The sequence below is a fragment of the Leguminivora glycinivorella genome, chromosome Z, assembly GCF_023078275.1.
Source record: "Leguminivora glycinivorella isolate SPB_JAAS2020 chromosome Z, LegGlyc_1.1, whole genome shotgun sequence".
Taxonomy (NCBI): Eukaryota; Metazoa; Arthropoda; class Insecta; order Lepidoptera; family Tortricidae; genus Leguminivora; species Leguminivora glycinivorella.
In genome coordinates, this window is record NC_062998.1 from 34,320,196 (window position 1) to 34,333,003 (window position 12,808).

At 37.5% G+C, this 12,808-nt stretch overlaps 1 protein-coding gene across 1 annotated transcript; it reads right to left on the bottom strand.

The window, feature by feature from the left end:
• Positions 1-7,037: 7,037 nt before the first annotated feature.
• Positions 7,038-11,265, bottom strand: LOC125240423. Its single transcript, XM_048148314.1, has 5 exons — positions 11,132-11,265; positions 10,511-10,672; positions 9,900-10,106; positions 9,082-9,252; positions 7,038-7,434 (listed from the first exon to the last, which is right to left on the bottom strand). The coding sequence occupies exons 1-5, from the start codon at positions 11,220-11,222 to the stop codon at positions 7,118-7,120; spliced, it is 948 nt and encodes a 315-aa protein (XP_048004271.1). The 5' UTR covers positions 11,223-11,265; the 3' UTR covers positions 7,038-7,117.
• Between the last annotated feature and the right edge of the window lie 1,543 nt (positions 11,266-12,808).

Here is a 12,808-nt window from a genome sequence, read left to right on the forward strand (position 1 = left end):
TTTATGTAGATGCTTTATAAGAGCCGGTTGTATCAAACCGTCTGTCACCGTTAAAGCGTTCGTTAAATTTTATTGTATGGGAAGTTCCATAGACGTCTGCTGCGTGACGATGATGTGTCTGTCAAATGTGATTGATGCAACTGGCCCTTACAATTGTGCAGTTCCTAGAACTAGTGCCCACATCTAAATCTTAGTAAAAAAAACTCAAATAGGTCTACATTAAAGCCTATGGTGAATTTATAACATTGCATATAGTATTAAGAGTAAATAATAGCAAAAAAAGCTAAATCTAATCAACAATTCCAAAATATTGGTATTTTTATCAATTAATCACTAAGTCACATTACATCCATAATGTAAAATACACTTTAATGGAACAAGTAATGCTATGAAAGATACATTTGTTCAATATTAATGGAATAAGTAGGTATCTAAAATTAGTTTCTAAAAACTGACAGCATTGTAGCATAGTAAACAAGAGTCATAGAGCTGCTTAATATTGAAGTTTCATTTAATTCGGTTATTTCTGAAGGATTTGGTGGCAAGATAAAAGTCATCACTGAAAAAAAAATCACCTGACGAATTCTTAGTAAAATGTTGCTAAGAGAGTTGAGTTCATGTATAAAATCCATACTAATATTATCAATGGTAAAGTGTGTGTGTCTGTTTGTTTATCCGTCTTTCACGGCAAAACGGAGCGATGAATTGTCGTGAGTTTTTAAGTGGAGATAGTTGAAGGGATGGAGAGTGACATAGGCTACTTTTTGTGTCTTTGTAACGCGAGCGAAGCTGCGGGCAAAAGCTAGTAAAAATAAATAATACTCGGTGTAAACTTGAATGAGTTTTACTTACTGCATTAACCATGAGATAAGGTATAAAACATACTAGTTTAGTTTCTTACTCCAAAGACATAAAGAAATAGTTTTATTTTGCGAAATTCCATAAATAGAGCCGGAAAACTGCATACCACCTATGATGGACTAGGAACAATTTACGAAAAAAAAATTTTAAGGAACAATCCTATGATAAAAGAACGCAAGCTAATATTAAATTAATTTTGGTGTATATAAAATTGACTCATTGAGTTAAGTTGGCTTTAAAAGTAAAATTTTAAACTTATTTCACTGTCCATTATTGGGGATCCACTGCTGGAGCACTGACCATGACTGAAATAATAAAAAAAAAAACCGCCGCCTTTGGGGTTCTGGTGAAAGCTACTTGCGAATGTTGGATTATGTAGAAATGTGTAGGTATTTTTTAAAACTGCTTTTAATTCTTTAATTATTTGATGGCAACACAAATGAATATACGTATACCGTTAAGGTTTGAGGAGTTTCCTCAATTCCTTATGAATCCGATTATAAGAAATCGAAGCTTGATAAAATTTTACTTGAAAACTCAATATACTTAACATAACTAAATAAACTAAATAAATGTCACTGCTCTGGACTTAAATGCATGCTATTCTTATAAAAATACTAAAGTCACTATAAGTGTGCCGTTCAGATTTAAGGAGTTCCGTTCTGATCTTCATCAGCAATTCTACTTCCACCAAATGTCACTGTTCTGGACGTAAGTGCATGCTGTTCTTATAAAAATACCAAAGTCACTATAAGTGTGCCGTTCAGATTTGAGGAGTTCGGTTCTGACCATCATCAGCAGTTCCACTGCACCAAATGTCACTGTTCTGGACGTAAGTGCGTGCTGTTCCTATAAAAATACTAAAGTCACTATAAGCGAGCCGTTCAGATTTGAGGAGTTCCGTTCTGACCATCATCAGCAGTTCCACTGCACCAAATATCATCGTTCCGTACGTAAATGCATGTTGTTCCTTAAAAAACACAAAAATCACCATATGTATGCCTTTCAGATTTGAGGATTTCCCTCGATATCTCCAGGATCCCATCATCAGAACTGGGTTCTGAGAAAAATGGGACCAATCTGTATGCATATACATTCAATCAAAATAAATAATTTCAAAATCGGTGTAACGACGGAGATATCGTGGAACAAACATTTAAAAAAAAACATACAGACGAATTGAGTACCTTCCTTGAGAGATTTGAGGCGGCGGTTAAAAAAAAACTGTTCTGTAATACGCTTGAAATGTAAAAGAAGGATAGCACATTCAATTTTTAACATGCTTAGCGGTAGAATGTTTACATCTATCAGTGAAATATCAAAAATATGCAATTTTAAATGGTCCATGATTGGGGCCGTCACCTTTAGTACCTGTAATTACTTATCAGACCCCGTATATTTTCTGTACACTGCAATAATTTCTTTCGTTATTGGTTTGATTCGTAAATCATAGGCAAAGTCAACTAGGATTCATCAAAAATATGTCTATTTTAAGGATAAAGCATGACCAAATTAATCGGAAAATATGTAAGTCATGACAGCAAAGTAAAATATCAATTACACCAATCGTTACTCCAGCACACCGTCTCATAATAATGGCAAAGTCATTTATTATCCCGCTTACTACAACTAAGAGAGGGCAATAAAAATGAGAAATTATTTTTAATAATATTGTAAGAACAGGGGCACGCACGGTGACACCACACAATATTTTGGTGGCTGTAATACCCACCCTTATTATTATAACCGGGCATTCTTCCGCAGACTAGTGGGTAATAACCCCGCCACTTACTTTACGACCTCAACGCAATTTTATGTGAGAATAAACTATGATAAACGTCTATTGGTTTAATGTGATGAGCGCGGATAGCGTTGTGCATACCCACAAGTAGGCACACCAGGTACTAGAGAAAACGAATTTCACTTTAATAGGGTAACCAGTTTTTTTGGATTACTTTGTATAAAGAAGTAAGATAATTCCCTGTATAATGATTATAATGAAATACCAATACGACAGGTATTTCATTATAATCATTATACAGGGATTGAGTAGGAGTCAAGCAAGTTAAACTTTAACTAACTTAACAAATTAGTTACGTTCATTAATCCAATCAATTGTGGGTACTAAAGCACAAATAAAGCTAAACGCAAATAATACTTAGATGTATGTAGTACTTTATGTGAACACTGGCTGAAATTGACACGTTCTAACGTATCCGTGAAAATACAATGGTAAAGGATTACTTATGTTATGATCTACCATCTGTCAAAGGCTACAGTAATACGTACATTCTTACATGAAATAGAATAGACAGGGTACCTACCTCTATACACCTATCTCCATAGGCTGAAGCATTATCCTTCAACCGAGGGAAAACGAAGCATATCCTGGTGACGAGGCTTGGAATGCGCCGCGATTATGAAACGCCATTTGTCAAGTTTTTATTGGGTACCCCCGAGCATCCATTGTTGTCCCCCTCGCCCCGCGTGCTCGCTGGACCCTCGTCTGGCTGACGTTCATTCATAATTTTTATAACTTGTTAACATTTTGCGGTGTGTTTGCGGCGACGTGACGGCATCGCTTACAAATGGCGTTTAATTAAATTTTATCCTTCTCTTTACTTTTTATGGGTTTCCTGACTCCCCGTACTCTCTGCATCGAAACTGCTGTTGAGCTAAGACAGAATAAGACTTAAGTATTAACTATTAGGATTTTTTTATTCTGTGATATCGCATTTGGAAAATACCTAGTTGAAAAAAAAAACGCCTTTTAGCACTAGTTTTACCTATCCTTACAAAATAAATCATAATATTACATATAGAGAATAGTGAGAGAATACATGAATAGGATAAAAATGAAAACGTAATGTTAGTTTCTCTAAATACCGAAAATATTATTAGGGGGGACATATTCAACAGTGGAAAGACGGAATTTGCACTGGACTATAGGGCGTTTATTTTAAATGTCGTGTCGTGTAGAGTTGCAATTATTTAATTATCGAGATATATTTAGGTGTTTTTTTTTAGATAATAAATCATTATAAATGTTTATTATATGTACGTAAGTACCTACCTAATATTGTTAAAGCTATTGTTGATGATACTGTACCCCAGCCCCGTACGGTAATAGTCAGTGGTTGTCAAAAGTTGAGTGTTTACTGGACGTCTGTATAGTTGACCCAAAATTAAATGCAGCATAACCATTTTTTCTCATACGATTAAAATGAATGTAAATAACCCTTTGTTATTACACTTAGCATACCATAATATTTTGATATGAAACAGTATAAGCACGGACCAACAGCCATATTAAACGCATCGTGGTATCGTCGAGTTCCGCCGAGGCATCCATATTTCGCGCTTCGCCAGTCAAAGCGGGCGCAGCGAACATTTTAATATCTCCACCCCAACACAACACTCATCTACTTGAACGCTGCTCGTCTTTCTGTCTTTAATGATTCATAATATTTCAATGAATTAATTGCATAACATAGAAGTACTTAATGTACCTACACATTTAAGCAAGCAAAAATAAGGTAATGGCGCCTATTAACGTGGTATTAAGGAAGATTTCAAAAGATACCAAAAAATTAAGGGTATCAAAGCTCATTAACGACCACAAATATTTTTTTTATGGAAGAGTATTTATTGAACTATTAGTTTTGAAGAGTTTTAGGGTCATTTTAGTTTATTATATGTTATAAAATGATTATTGAAGCCAACATACCTAAATTTTCTATTACCGTGGTAATGAACAGGCTGCAGTTCTATTAACGCGAATTGAGATTTCATTACCGAGGGTATGAATGACAGTGTTTTTCTGCCATCGGTAAATAGAAACCCATCTCAAAATTCGGAGCTTAATACCGACGGTTGAATATACAAATTATGACAAATACATATACCAATACTATCCTCCTTTATGAATACCCACAGAAAACTCAGTTTCACCTAAGAAATCTGTACTTACGGTACACTAAATGTCATATTTTGATACAAGACTAATATGTCGCTCGGTAATAGATACTTCTATAGGAACCCATTACCGACCCAGACAAATATTGCATGGATCGGTAATAGATTCTTATATATTCTATTACCGAGGGTTATCTGATCGTACCATCGGTAATAGGCATAAATTGGAGTATTATAAAATCTAATTCCGACCCATAAAAACAAAGTCATACAGATGTATTTTCATTACAAATCAAAATAAAATATTGCAACCTTATATTAAAACCAAGTTTACATAACTGGTAAGTAAGCATCAGACTTTATGTCAATGTTTAAAAAAATTGACAAATTAACGGTTTTCATAGAAACTACGAAATCAGTCATGAAGTTTTTGCTAAAAATTAAGGTTTTGTTGAATAATTTTCATACCGCGTAAATAGTTCTTTGATAGCGTGAATAGATCAAGATTGAAACAATCACATATACTTAAAATAAAGCAAAAAGAACTAATATCACTACTTTAACTATTACTGTGGTATACCACAGTAATAGAATCTACTCACGAAATGGCGCCTTTCACCGCTGTCTTTTAATTTCCACTTTAAACACATTTCCAGGCTAAACAATATGTAAAAAGTACTCAGAAGTCATGTAGAAAACTATAAACAATAATTTGAAATGCATAACTTTCACCTGTTTGCCATAATTATTACGTAAACTACTAAATGAGATTGGAGTTCACTTAGGTTTAGCGTCACACGTCAGTATGACACAACCTCTTCTCGCGGCCCCGTGGCAAAAACTGTCAAATAGCGAGCGTCTTCTTTCATTCACACTCTCTATCGTCTATATGTGCGTTAGTCAACTAAACAGGCTTCCTTTGTGTGAGTAACTTTTTTTAAGAAATTGGTCGGTTTGCCTATAAAATGCGTATTTGCAAATGCGGCGGTAATGGACGTCGATTTCGATACCCGCGTTGATAGCCGCCGTTACCTTAAATAAATAAATATTGGGGGACACCTTACACAGATCAACCCAGCCACAAACTAAGCAGAGCTTTTACTATGGGTGTTAGGCGACAATATATTATACATACTTATTATAGATCAATTTCAATATACATAGAATACATCCATGACTTAGCAAATATCTATGCTCACCACACAAAATAAATGCCTTTACCGGGATTCGAACCATCGACCGCGGCTTAGTGCGTTCACATTGTCCGATCCGATATCGGATGTAGGACCGATCGGATATCCCATATATTTATGCCGCCATCTTTGATTTTCGCCTTTGAAATTCTTTCTATACATCCGATATCGGATCGGATAATGTGAAAACGCAGGAGGCTACCGACTAGGCCAGACCGGTCGTCATTAGAATGTGAAGAAGTTAATAAAGATCAAATATACCTACAAGTATGTGTAAGTACATTCATAAAACATAACAATTTGCTTGGAATTTACCATGTTCTTGTAAAAATGTATCAAAGAGAGGGGAAAAAACACATTTTTTTTTTAATTTTTTACGACCACGACTGGTAAAGAAAGTTGCATTTTATCCACAAGAGTGAAAATAATTTCAGATAAATTTTAACCTGATGCCCTAAGCTGGCTGGTAAAATTTACATTGAAATTATAAGTTTGAATAATAAATGTTTAATAAATAAATTGTTATCATTTATTTTTGTGTTATGTGTTTTATGAATTGGTTTGATATCTTAAAGTTAGTATTTTCCTCTTTTTATTGTGCCTTAAAACCCCCACAACACAAAGTTCAAGATCCCACATTTCAAACCATTAAATATTTGAATATTTCGCTTGCTCTGGTATCAACAGCCTTTTGCCCCATTGTAAAATTTGGTACTGTTTTCCTGTAGTTTTACTACCTTTCGCGGCGTTTCGTTTTCGTTTCGCCTCGCAGAATTGCCATTCGGCTTCAGCACGGAAAAAATGTTGACTGACCCGGTGACCCTTAGTCCGTTTTCACATTATCCGATCTGATATCGGATGTCTGAAGGATTTCAATGGAAAAAATCCAAGATGGCGCCTGTAATGTATGGGATATCGGTCCGACATCCGATATCGGATCGGATAATGTGAAAACGCACTTATAATATTTGATTCTTGGAAGCAACAATAATAAAGTGATTAAAACGTAAAACAAATGTATGTATATCTCTTATATGTATTTATTAATTCAATTAACCCTTGCGAACCTATCAACTACATTTACATTCTACATTTCTTAGTCCATTCGCAAAGCGACAGACTGCTAGCAACACTTTCTACTGGAGCAACTACTCGTACCTCCTCCGCTTGCAACCATCATAAGAGTCGTCCATAATGGCATCTGCTAAAATAGAGTCTCTCAAGCACCTTCTCCGCTTGCAAACATCATGAGTGTCATCGATGATGGCCTCCGCTAGTATGGAGTCTCTCAAGCACTCGACGTAAGAGAGCGGTACGTTGATGTAGGAGGCGAGATGGTGTTCCAGCATGGGGCGCGTGCGGCCGAAGTATCGAGCGCACGCCGCCACGGCGCCCGCGGCGAGGTGCGCCGTGCGCACGGTCAGCGGCCGCGCGCTTGGCTCGTCGCAGCTCGACGAGTTCGAACCTCCGGACAAACGACGCGGTGAGCTTGACTATACTGTTATTATCAGTGATCGGGGATTTGGATGCCACACGGGGTGAATGACCTCAAACATTATGCTAGTATACTAGCTCATATAATTTTTTTTTTATTATTATTTATTTATTCTATATTAAAAATCATACATTTGTTCATACACCAGAGTGCCATGAAACCCTATCAGGTTTGTGTTGACACTCGATTCGTGGATACATTTTACATTTAATTTATTGTGATACATAGGATAAATTAAAGTTACAAATCAATAATTAACACTACAAAATTAGCGGGTAAAAATGAAATAGCACCCACTCAAGTAGATACACAACCGACCGTGCATTGCATTCCTTATCTCACTGCATCGTGCGCGTCAAGAAGGACTTAAGCGGCTAAGGTTTTCCGCTAAAGCTTTATACGACCACAAAATTTGGTCGTATATACCTTTATACGACCTCAAAATGTTAGTTGGGTATGGATATTGGATATGCCGCGGGATTTCCAGGTTTTATGTGGTTAGAAGAAGGGCAGTTTTTTATCATAATATTACGTACCTACCTTTATATTATCAATTTATTGCTATTACGGGTAGGTAAATGTTTATTAAATGCGACATCAAATCATCATTGTTATTTACTGCTGAATGTATTTTTCTTTTTAATTAGTTTAGTATAGGCCTCAAACTAAAATATGTGATTTATATAAAAATTCACTTTACTATAGATAATTTAGAGCAAATTTAACACACATTTATTATTTTCTTAGTGAAAAGAAAGTTTGACTTTTTTATATTAATACACAATACGTACATTTCTCTACTATTTCATTATTTTATGTAATCATTCCTATTTACCTATATCATAACCAACACTTGCTTATTCAATGTCGTTCATTTTATAAATATATTACCTACACGGCAATGGTGTTTATTTTTCGGCCAGTTACTTGTAACCTCATTGTTTAGGAGCTACGGTAGTTGCTTACCATCAGGCGATCCGTTTGGTCATTTGTCTACTATGAAAAAAGAAAAATTATCACGGGCCGGACGGCATATCACTGTTTCTACTTCGCATCCCGCAGTGTGGCATCCAAATCCCCGATCACTGGTTATTATACATTTAAAACCAAGGTGCAAGACGTGGGTTTCGTCATTACCGAACTACTTAAAATGGTGTTGGGCTGGACATGTAGCTAGGCAGAGTGCTGGCAGATGGACTAAAATGTTAACGGAATGGTGGCCGCTTACAGATGTAAAACATTCTTGGCATTCGTTGGCTCGCTGGGTGAAAGACATCCGGAAAATTGCGAGTCACATCTGGATGAGACTAGCTCAGAACCGGGACAAGTGGCGAACTAGAATGCCTATGCTCAGAAGTGGACGATAAAGGGATGATATGGTGATGATACATTTAAAAACTAAATGGCACAGCTAAGAATCGAGTCAGATGAAAATAAATCTATGAGAAACTTGAAACGATTGTCTGACTTTTTTTTAATTAAAAAAACAACACCTATTTATTTTTCCTAATACTTTTCAGCCGAGTACCATGTTTAGGCCACGAAGCCTAATAGTAAGGTACGAGACTGAAAAGCTTAATTATATCACAAAAACATGAAATAATAATATGTACTCACTGTGAGGTGAGACGTTGGCGACCCACCGCACGCGGCGGTCTAGCCGGTCGCGCTTGTACTCGGCCAGGTTGACGACGATGGCCAGCGGCTCCAGCAGCGTCGGCGGCAGCCGCGCCTGCACCGCTAGCAGCTCGGCCACCTCCACGCTCGTCCACAGCGGCACGCGGTAGCCTGCAAGGGACAACTGTTATCGGAGGACTACGGAATGGACCTCCACGCTCGTAACGCTGGCAGCTAGGTACTAACTTACGGAACGGTCTACAGCGTAGAGCGGTTCGCGTCGTAGAGGAGAGGGTACGTTGATGCCGACAAATATATACAGTTATGATTGTTTATTTTTAAAACAGTGGATATTTTTGTAAATAATTGCTCTACACAATTTTTATATGAGCTCACATTCTAGTTTAAAACCGCTTCGATTATTCTCCGTTTATAAATATTAAGTAATTAAATATGTACTAAGTAAATAGAAAGAACTGACATCCAGCAGAGTGTACTTAAACTCAACAGCCCATAATGTAACTTAATAAGATAAATATTCAAAACAGGAACAGGTTTGTTTCGTAAGCCATTGAAGCTTTCAACGTCTATAATACGATATGCAGAATTCCCTATTTTGAGAGGAGTACTTCAGTGGAAATATTATTGGAGGAGTACTTTAGTGGATATATTAAACCAATAACACTCACTATTAAGCTAACTAATCTATCAAGCACCACGCTACATTACATCAAACGGCAGTCTCTAATTGACAGTTACCGGAACAACGCCGAATAGCTACAATTATTAATGAAATTAGCATGATTGGGCTGACTGACCGATAGTTTGAAACACGTGGTATTCCCACGTGACGACATCTTTGACGGAGTGGTGGACGCCTTGCCGGTAAAGGTAGCTGCACACGTGCGAGGCCGACAGGGAGAGAGCGGCAGAGTTGCTCTTAGCGGCTATTTGGACGCATGATGCGATTAAGGCGGGTATTCTTGAGCGAAGTCCCTGCGTAAATCGCTGGATTTGGTGACTATCTGCAAGTTTGATATGTAATAAGTCTCGAGACCATTTTAGATGTGTCGACGTACTACGTACGTCCTTTGATATATGTTTAATTGTTTACAAATATAGTGTATGTGATTTTAAGATAACTATATATAATAAATGTTTAAATAATAAAGTTAGATGAAATGTTGCCAAGAAACTGTATCAGCCGTCCTAGCCGAAGTTGTCTCTGTTCGCTCTCCATAACCCGTATTGGTCCAGCAGAGCTATCGGCCTTTCGCTCTCTCCGGAGTGTGAATCATGAATCAGCTAGGCCGACTGATGCAGTAAGCGAATTCACCACACGTACGATAGCGCAACCCCTAGCTAAGGTCATGTCTCAACAATGTTCTAAAAAAAAGTAGTATGTACCTACCTTATGCTATAAACGTACCAAAGTGCTGCATCTGGCTATAAAGGTATCGCTCCATGAGGCGACAGGCCAACGCGGCCACACCTGGGGCTCGCGCGCCCAGCTCTGCGCTCACCGCCCACACGGCGGCTCGACCCTGCTTCTCTAGAAGGTGCATTCCCCAGTCCCGAACTCCGCATGCTTCTACATAGACAGTACAAGCAAACAACACAAGGTTCACGAGAGCTGACAAGAATCGAATACTTTAAAATTTGAGAAGAGTCACACAATGTATAGGACCCCATACGCTCTACGACTATTCTCTATCTGAACTGACTGTCTGCGCTGCGGTCCAGAGCATACCCATCCGCTCAAGCTTATGCTCATTGGAAGTCAGAGAACATGCCCCGTAAGTTCCATCTATATACTTAGGTTGAACTTACGGGGTCATAAGATTGCTTACAAGGTAACTTTACGTGCATATTTAGTAAATAAAATTCTTATAATTTTATGCTAACCTTCTATGAGTAGAGATGAAACGAAATGATAGGTCTGTGGAGCAGACGGCCAGACCAACTGACAGACATACCAAAACTAAAATTTTCTCATCAAGGCTACGAAATCCTATTTAAAATGTTGGTACCGAAATACTCATTTTCTTACCCTCCTCCTTATAATCATCGGTTACTCTTCGCATCCAATCTGGCATAAGGTGTAAACATGCATAAAGAGATGACTTAAATCCGGATCCCATTTTCACTTATAACGAAGTAAAGGAACTTATATCCTAACCGTTCTATTAATTTTAAAACATTATATTTACATTCACTCTTAGTATTTCAATATGAAAGTAGATTAGATTAAATGATACGTATAGTGTTTATGTAGTGTTTGTTTATATTCGTGACAACAAGAAATCTTTTAATTTTTTTTAACCATAAACGAATATTTATTTTACAATTTTCCCTCCTTTTATTTTATTGCCGAAATCAGTTTTTTTTTTCATAGAACTATTATTCAGCATAGACATGCCACTCGCGTGTGCCAGTGAGGGCATACGCTAATCATATGCAGTGCGCCGAAGTTAACAAGTAACATATTTATATATTTATTTATTTATATTTTAAAATTTCTCAAAACATACGAGAAACATACCATACAAAACGTAGTTTGGTAAACTAAACCGGACAAAAGTAAGTAATAACCAAGGACCATATATTATTATAATACGAGACAGACAAAATGTATGGGCCTTTTAAGGCGGCTTAAAACTAGATGGCGCTGTTTCGCAGCCTGGAAGTGGTCAAAATCATTTTTTCCCTAAATATTTTTGCGTGTTTATATTTTTTATATGAACAAATGACATGCTTCTTTATTTTAATATCATGATATCTCGTCAATACACATTTTGAAAAAAAAAATTGTAGGCATCATCAGTGTAGTTACGATAGTATTTAATAGGTAGCGCTAAAAAAATGAGGTACGATTCTTAGTATGGAGACTGTAAATCCTATAATAAATGATCCTTGATAATAACAATTTCTCTGGTATTCCTACTGATAGGGCGTCTCGTCATTTGCCTCTCAAGTCACCTCTATACTTCATCTATACTTAATATATATCTATGGTATTATTGCCATAGATAATATTTGAATTTATTTCATGACCATAGAGATTCTAGTCTTTATCTATGTTGCGCATATAGGCCGAAATACATTATTAAAACATGATGGGAGCAGATAAGTTATACTTCCGTGGCAGATAACACGCGAACGCGTGTTGAGTCGAATCAAATTGTAATATTTTCTATGACTAGAATTCACATTATAAAAATCCGACGAGACGCCATGCTCTAACAAACTGCAAAGTGTTAACACGTTGCGTTGCGTCGCGTTTTAATATTGTGTTTCGGCCAAGTTTCGGCCTATAAAGCTAGGAAGCTAGGAACATACTACGCGGACGTCCGTCGTCAATCGATCGCGGACGCGGATCTGGCCCCGTAGCCGAATGGCATTTCTCCGACGCCAAACGAAAACGAAACGTAGTCTGGCTCTGTCGCGCCAATACGCAAGAGCGATAGGGATAGATATCTACTAGCGCTTCGTTTCGTGAGCGTTTGTGCCATTCGGCTACGCACCCTGGACAATGAATATATACGATTAACCGTGCAAACTATCGGTCGACGGTCGTGGACGTGGCCTTGAGCGCATGGACGTCCGATCGAAATCTGACTCGCTGGATGTTTTGGTCAGCCGAAGCTACGTCCCGAAGACCGTGCACACTGATCGGTCGCGGTCGCGGTCGCTCAACGGCGGACGTCCGCGTAGTATGTTCCTAGCT

What these genes read in the sequence shown, in the direction of transcription:
- LOC125240423 (XM_048148314.1), bottom strand. Translation starts at nt 11,222, where the DNA reads ATGGGATCCGGATTTAAGTCATCTCTTTATGCATGTTTACACCTTATG. An exon ending in TAGCCAGATGCAGCACTTTG is followed by an intron (nt 10,107 to 10,510) that starts GTACGTTTATAG and finishes TCAAACTTGCAG; the next exon opens with ATAGTCACCAAATCCAGCGA. An exon ending in CCACGTGTTTCAAACTATCG is followed by an intron (nt 9,253 to 9,899) that starts GTCAGTCAGCCC and finishes TGTCCCTTGCAG; the next exon opens with GCTACCGCGTGCCGCTGTGG.